The 7,752-nt window shown below is 37.4% G+C and overlaps 1 protein-coding gene across 1 annotated transcript; it reads left to right on the forward strand.

The window, feature by feature from the left end:
* The first annotated feature begins 2,596 nt into the window (after positions 1-2,596).
* lyz (lysozyme) lies at positions 2,597-3,653 on the forward strand. The gene is made up of 4 exons (XM_008324363.3): positions 2,597-2,800; positions 3,004-3,162; positions 3,251-3,326; positions 3,402-3,653. The coding sequence occupies exons 1-4, from the start codon at positions 2,668-2,670 to the stop codon at positions 3,466-3,468; spliced, it is 435 nt and encodes a 144-aa protein (XP_008322585.1). The 5' UTR covers positions 2,597-2,667; the 3' UTR covers positions 3,469-3,653.
* The last annotated feature ends 4,099 nt before the right edge of the window (positions 3,654-7,752 follow it).

The following is a 7,752-nucleotide window of genomic DNA, read 5'->3' on the forward strand; positions in this document are numbered from 1 at the left end:
AGCTAACATTAGCTACAACAGTCCTGGTACAGACACCAGAGCTAACATTAGCTACAACAGTCCTGGTACAGACACCAGAGCTAACATCTGCTACAATAGTCCTGGTACAGACACCAGAACTAACATTAGCTACAACAGTCCTGGCACAGACACCAGAGCTAACATTAGCTACAACATTTCTGATCCAGATCAACAGTGTACAGTCCACAATAGACAAATACAAAGTTAAAATAAAACCTTTTTTTTGTATTGTGTAAAATTGTGATCTAAGATAAGAATAACAAAAACAGAAAAATAATATAGAAAATACAAAATAATGAAGAAATAAGAAGATATCATATCATATCATACCACTGCTACTTATAATATACTAATACAGTGGAACCTCGCGATATGAGCGTCTCGACATACGAGATTTCAGATACGAGCAAATCTTTGATATGAGTAAAGATTTGAGATATGAGCACGCTTACAGACACTGAAGCTAGGTGGCCGAGCATTCAGAGCACTCTGTCCTAAGTCCTAAGAGAGTGAGTGGTAAGGATGGTAGTGAGAAGAAGTAACGCACGATGACCATGGAAATAAAGCATGAAATTGTCCATATATATAAGCGTGGTGCCCGCTAAACAAAGAATACAAATCGAAAAACAAAACAAACAAAAAAACCCCCCATAAATTAATTAATAAAAAAATAGAAAAGTAAAAGAAATACTTATGTTAAGTTAATGTAAGTTACGTAGTGTACGTGTAAGGTACGTTACCACATTTTATTTTATATCACATATAATTTTTGTGTTAGCACTAATAAGGGAGTTTTTTAGAGGGCTGGAACGGATTCATTTTTTTTTTCTGTTATTACTTATGGGAAAAAATGATTCAAGTTATGAGCACCTTGAGTTAAGAGCTTGATCCTGGAATGGATTATGCTCGTATCTTGAGGTTCCACTGTATATACACGCGTAATGTACAAATACTTCACGTTCCAAAGTTACTGATACAACACGTTCTCTAGTCAATTCTGTACAACTTGGATGGTACATTAAGAGCAGATTAAGGGTCTGGTCTAATTGGCTGTGGACAGGCCGCTCACTGGCTTCACATTTATCATTGTCACTCTTCACCAGCCACATCTTAATGAAATCTCAAGAGTTTTGTTGTAAGATCACATAACAAACTATTTAGCAATAATAAACAAAGTCACTTAAATTATCAGGCACAATTTTTCCTTCTGTATTTCTGGCTAACCTTTACTGTTTTTACCAAAGCTATGTTGAAAAACTTTAAACCAGACATGGATTTATTTAACTGTTAAATTATTGTTTGTTTGTTTTTTATTTACTTTACAATAATTCTTTTTTGCACACCTAGGTATTTTGTTTTAACGTCAAACCTTTATCTTGACTATGTTCTAGCTACTGGTGTGTATTTATTTACCTTTATATATTAGATATTAGTGATTCTGTTCTGTTTATTGTTGTTTGTGTACATGCACCGCATCTGCATCGTTACATTATCTGTTCATTAACCTGCGAGACTTCAGACTTCAGGGCAGTGACACAACGCACAGCAGCATCAGCTGTCATTTCCTGTCAACAACACATCAGCTCCTGCTTTCACACAGTCGTGGTTTCATTCAGCTGGGGTTTAGAAGGAGCATGACAAGAATGTGTTGCCTATTTTATTAGGTGATGGTGGTAAAAATGCATAAAGAGGCTCATTTTATATGTTGTATTTTTCTGAATAATTATGTTAATTGTACAGGTTTTATTCCTAGTTTAAATACTTAAACTAGAAAAATACTTGATAGATAGATAGATAGATAGATAGATAGATAGATAGATAGATAGATAGATAGATAGATAGATAGATGGATAGATAGATAGAGCTCGTCATTGGCTGCCATTGACGTCTATATACGTCAATTGTGTGAGGCGGGGAACGATCCGACGACGCTTGTCAATAAATATCAGGCCTGTAAAACAGATGCACTAACGAACTGATCCACTTGGTGGCAGCAGTGTTATTTTGCATAGCAGAGTATAAACTACATATATTTGTGAATAAATTATTGTTTTGCTATCAAAAGCCCTTTCTTAGTGTTGCTTTTGCTGTTTAACTGGAAACCACGTTTCAGATGTTTAATGTGTCACTAAAGCAAAAAATATCAGCGTCAAAAACATTGTTCTTCACGACACATTACTAAAGAACAGAAAAAATTAGAAACATATTTCCTGATGGAAGCCTATGGGGTTTGCATAGCACTATTTGAGTAAAACTGAATTTTTGTGGTTAGCAGTTTGAACCGAAATACGATTTGTCCATCAATATGAAATGTAAGAGTACATTTTTTTTAAAATAAATACACTGACTTTACAGAACTGAAACTTTTACTTTTATTTGCACTTTCGTGTTAAGTCACAGCACAGTTATTTTTCATTCTGTTACAGGAATGGAGAAGTGGAACCGCAGCAGCAGTCGACAAAGGGGGAATCACAACAACTGGGCGAACTCTAAAAAAAAGAAGTTCTCCTTGAAAAACAGGAAGTATAACTAAATTACATCACAGGGATTGATGAAAACAGTACTTCAACAGCAGGGCAAAGACCATCCTGCTCCAGTATTCAGGGTTACTGTTCCAGTGAAGACTGTTCTTAGGAACTCAGCATTATGATCATTAAGGGTGTGGTGCTTCTCCTCCTGGTGGCACTCTCCAGTGCTGTCGTCTACGAGCGTTGTACCTGGGCGAAATTGCTGAAAAGTCAAGGGATGGACGGATTTCATGGCATCAGCCTCCCCAACTGTGAGTAACGTCAATAGTCAAGTAACACAGGTTACAACAGGTACAGTATTTGGGCACCTAGAATTGATGCTGGTATTACAAGTGAGAGATTGCCACTCATAACTATTTAATTTTTCTTCCTTTTGGCAAATGGAAGAGATGTCGCCTTCCTTGTTTTTTTTTTGGCAGCACTTCTCAATTTGGAAAAATTTGTGTGTGTGCAGGGGTCTGTCTGACTAACTGGGAATCACACTTTAACACCAACGCCATTAACCACAACCGTGATGGATCCACTGACTACGGAATCTTCCAGATAAACAGTCGTTGGTGGTGTGACGATAGAACGACAACCACCTCAAATGCCTGCAACGTCGCTTGTGAAAGTAATGAGGCTCAGCCTACAACATGTTGATGATGACATCCATTACAGTTGCTTGGGTTTTTATGTGTAGCCTCCTGTTGTCATCACAGCTCTACGCAGCAGTGTCTCTGCATCGATCAGATGCGCCAAAAGGGTTGTTCAAGATCCTCAAGGCCTAAGTGCATGGTTAGTCGAAATTTTGTGATCTTAAAACAACTGAACTGATTTCTTTTTTTATGAGACATTTCTTGATTGTTTCAGGGTGGCATGGCGTGTTCACTGCCAGGGCCGAGACCTGAGCGAGTACATCAGAGGGTGTGTCCTGTGATCCCCACATGGATAATGCAGCACTGAGTCATACAGAGTCAAAGACCCGAATGGTCTTTTAAATCACTTTAGTGGATAATTATCTTCTCCTGACACAGCAAATCTGATCTATGTGATTATAAAACAAACTTCATGATAATCTTTTCCTTAATCCTTAAAATCGCATTAAAACTCTTCTATTCACGAGCCCTGGGTCTGACTTTGTTGGTTGTCATGGTCTACTGTGCACTAAGGTCAAAATACCTGATATTTGGTCCAGGACCATCATGACATTAAAAGAAATCTATAAACTACAACTGTGAAATCTGGTCCATTATCACAAACACAATTAGGATTAATTAAACACAAATTTCTTTTAAAATAGTGTACAAAAATTAGCCAAAAAATGATCAAAACATCATTAAGCATGGACGCCACTAGGCGGGGCCCCTGAATGTGGCTGTTTATTTCTCTGTATCTCATACCTGCTAAGTTGGTTATTCTGAGGTTCTAAAACATCCTACTACCAAAAATTTAAAATAACTCTATTAACAGTAGGTGTAAAAACTGTAGAGCATACATATACATTAATTTCGGTTCAAATGTTGAAACATTATTTGTTCAAATATTAGTTCACCTGCCACACAAGACAATTTGATTTTTAAATTAACACTTTGTTTACAGTTGGTGTAGAACTGTTAAACACACAGTTACAACATCAGTTAAAACATTTAAAAGACATGCCAATCAGTAAAAATGTGAAAAACATTCTTGGATAGTTCACAGAATGGGCACTCATTCACAATATTATGAGAAAAAAAACGCCTAGGATGAAATGGCACCGTGTGAAATTCTCCACTGGAGGCTTGTATGCAGATGACTCATTTGATCTATGGACCGAAATACATTGCTTTTTTGAAAAAAAAAAAAAAAACTCTGATGGTTCTAGATCAGATAAGCTTGGGTCATCTGAACAGGTTCCCATTCAACAAGTTTGGTTAAAATGGTGATGTTTGATCAAATTTGAAAATGTCTCATCAAATTAAAGAGACCAGTCTGTTTTGTTAACCATACTTGGTCAAGCTCTAACATTATCATATCATACATCCATCCATCCATCCATCCATTTTCATCCGCTTATCCGTTACCGGGTTGCGAGGGCAGCAGTCGCCACCCAAATCACATTGCACCGTACCAACCCCCCAAACCTTCCTGCAGGTGGTGAGTCCACTGGAAGGTACCAACCGCCCTAACCGGGATTCAAACTTGCCCAGGAGGTGAACCCTGGGGTTCCACACTGATGACAGAGACATTGCCTCTGGGATAAAGCGCCACATCATATCATACACCAATTAATAATTAATATAATCATTTCTCACCATTCATCTTCAAACTCATCATGTTTAACTAATCTATGCCCCACCTATTGGTGAAGTAACCAAAGGTGACTGCCGCAAAACCAAAAGTTAAAGAGCTATTCTCACGAGGGGCCTATCAGCACATTGTTGTCATGAAGACAACAGATTGTAATTATCTCAAAACCACTGGTACAAATATGTATAATCTTAATATTTACGCTGTCTAATCTGAATTTAATTCTAGTCCTAACTCCAAGCTAAGTCTTTGACCTCAAAATACTCAGTAGCAACTTAGAAAATGTCTCCACAAGGACAATCATCCTCACCCAAAATTATGTCCCCACCACTATAGCTATACCAGTATACACAAATACACTCACAGTAATTGATTATCTAACCTTTTGACCCCAATCTCAGAGCATGTCTAATGGATTGTTTGTGTAAAAGAAAATGATTAAATTTGTTTTTAAATCTTGTTGATGCCCATCAATATCAATGATATTTCCAGAAAACCTTATCCATTATTCCATTATTCTTCTGTTTGAATAAAAAATATGACATCGCTTACCTGTTGGTCACGTGGTCGCTCTCCACTTCTGACCCATATCAGCTCTGCACCGCTCTGGTTGGTGCTCAGTACTATAACTCCTTTCTAGAGACTTAATCCAGTAATCGAGTGATGTTTGATTTTTTGTTTTATAGAGTCTCCTGAATTTGACCACGCCAACTCTGACCGTGTACCTCTGTAAACATGCTGGAAACCGTCCTGAACCACGCTCTGCTTCTTTCCTCCTTCTACTTGCTTCTGGTCTAAGCTCCACACTTCCATCGCTGCCAGGTGTTATAGTGTAACGCTCTTCACGGTTATGTCATTTCAGTTAATTATTATTATTAACAATTAATCTATTTTTTAATCTCACCTAATAAATACTGAGAAAAGCCCTCAACTTAAGGTGTTTTTAATCATTTATAAATTCATTACATTATTGTGGCAGATCAAAATATTGATATATAACCAAAAATGGCTTTATAAAGTAATTTATTGTTTTTAACAGATGTGAACAGATGCAGTGATAGACATTTACATTCCACTGTATTTGAGACTAGTCTCAAGTGCTGCCTACAACTTTTAGTTAGACCACCATGGAGGGATTATTGCTGTTCTTTTCTCGAGTTTGTTTTTCTTTTCACCATGGTACATCTTTGTGATTTTGGTCGTCACTGTAGTCCTGCACGATGGCTTGAGTGATGGGTCATTGGACGCGGTTGGCAACACATCTCTTAAACGGTCGTCGACTATGTTTATCGGCCTGCAATTCATCGCTATCCACTTGGCTAGAACATTTGCCAGCCTGTCGGTCGCAGACCTCCTCATACGTGGCGTGTTCTCCTCAAGTTTAGTTTGGTGAAGAGCTTTGCTAACGTCTTCGCTGCGACTGGGTGCTTTGCGTTGATGCGGTATGCTAAACTTGAGCTGCTTCGGTGGTAAGCAAATTCCTTCTTTCAATGAAGTCATCAGGACGTTTTTGTAAATGTAAATTTACCGTTCATTAGACGGACAACCCTCACAGGCTCCTCATTCTCATGTCTCCTCGCCGCTCTTCGCTCTGTCCTCAATGGGAGTCAGATTATGCTAAACAAGCACAAACACAATCCACTTCAGGTGTGAATCACCATTGTTTCCCACCCCCAGCAACTCAAGCACAAGAAACCCAACAAATAAAAACGGAATTCTATATAAACAAAATGCAACTCACATATAGCAACAGTAGAGAATATAAATGAGAGTAACGGGATTAAACAACATAGTAAGTCGCTAAATGTGTCTGTAATTAATTAATTGCAATTACCGCGTTTGACACCCCTAGTTGTAATTCCTGTTAGAGATATCTACAATGTCATCTCGCCAAGTCAGTCCGTAATTTAAGATATCTGTAAAGAAGCATGTAGATATCTTGAATTTTAAGTTAATTAAAGATATCTTTAACTTGAGTAATGACAGTCAGAATCAAAACTGTAGATATCTAGAACTGGAATTACAGGTATCTATATTTCAGTTGCAGATATCTGTAACTTACGCCGTGGATATCCCAAACTGAATTGTGGGTATGTAATGATTAAACCCATACAAATGAATGGCAAATGTGACATCATTTGCCCTGGGAAGAATGTTGTTGTGGATATCAAGAATGACAATTGCGGATAGGAAGCATGTTGTTGCGGATATCTGAAATGCCTTTTGACTAGGCAAAACTGAGTTAGAGATATACTGTATATACAGATACAATACATATCCAGCTTAGTGTTTAAATGTTCTGCCCTATGTGTCAACCTGCTGGAATTCACGCAAAAGAAGTCTCATGACATCAAATGATTGTCGAGCTGTTTAGCAGGAATTCCAAATGGGCGGGGCTTGTCAACAAACTCCGTCTTTATACTTCAATTGTTTTAAAAATATAAATATGTTTGTTATAACGTTTTCCATCAAACATAAGTACAATAAAGTTAGAACACTGGGTTGGTTTGAAAACGCATTTTAACGATTAAGTAACGATTGTAACAGAAGTAACAGTGAGACCTGCAGCAGTAACTCAGTTATGACCATTGATCAATACACAAAAAACTATCAGCAGATGTGACTAGTTTGACTAACAAAGGCTCTAAACTTTGAATGACTGTTGGAATTTCTATAGAGGCATACATGGCGTTCATACACTACTCTCCTGGACATCAAATCATTTTTTTCTTTTCAAGGTCCAATATCCTAATAAAAATGATGTTATTGTACATTCAAGAATCTTTAAGACACAGAAACCTATACAATAATATTAAATATGAATATGTTTTTCAGCCTCTGCTGGCCACCAGAGGTATTGTACTTAGAATTTTATTTTCGTTACCGTTTTAAAAAAAGGACAGAGAAAAAAAAAAATCACAAAAGCACCATA

Source organism: Cynoglossus semilaevis, chromosome 14 (assembly GCF_000523025.1).
Source record: "Cynoglossus semilaevis isolate Cse_v1.0 chromosome 14, Cse_v1.0, whole genome shotgun sequence".
NCBI lineage: Eukaryota > Metazoa > Chordata > Actinopteri > Pleuronectiformes > Cynoglossidae > Cynoglossus > Cynoglossus semilaevis.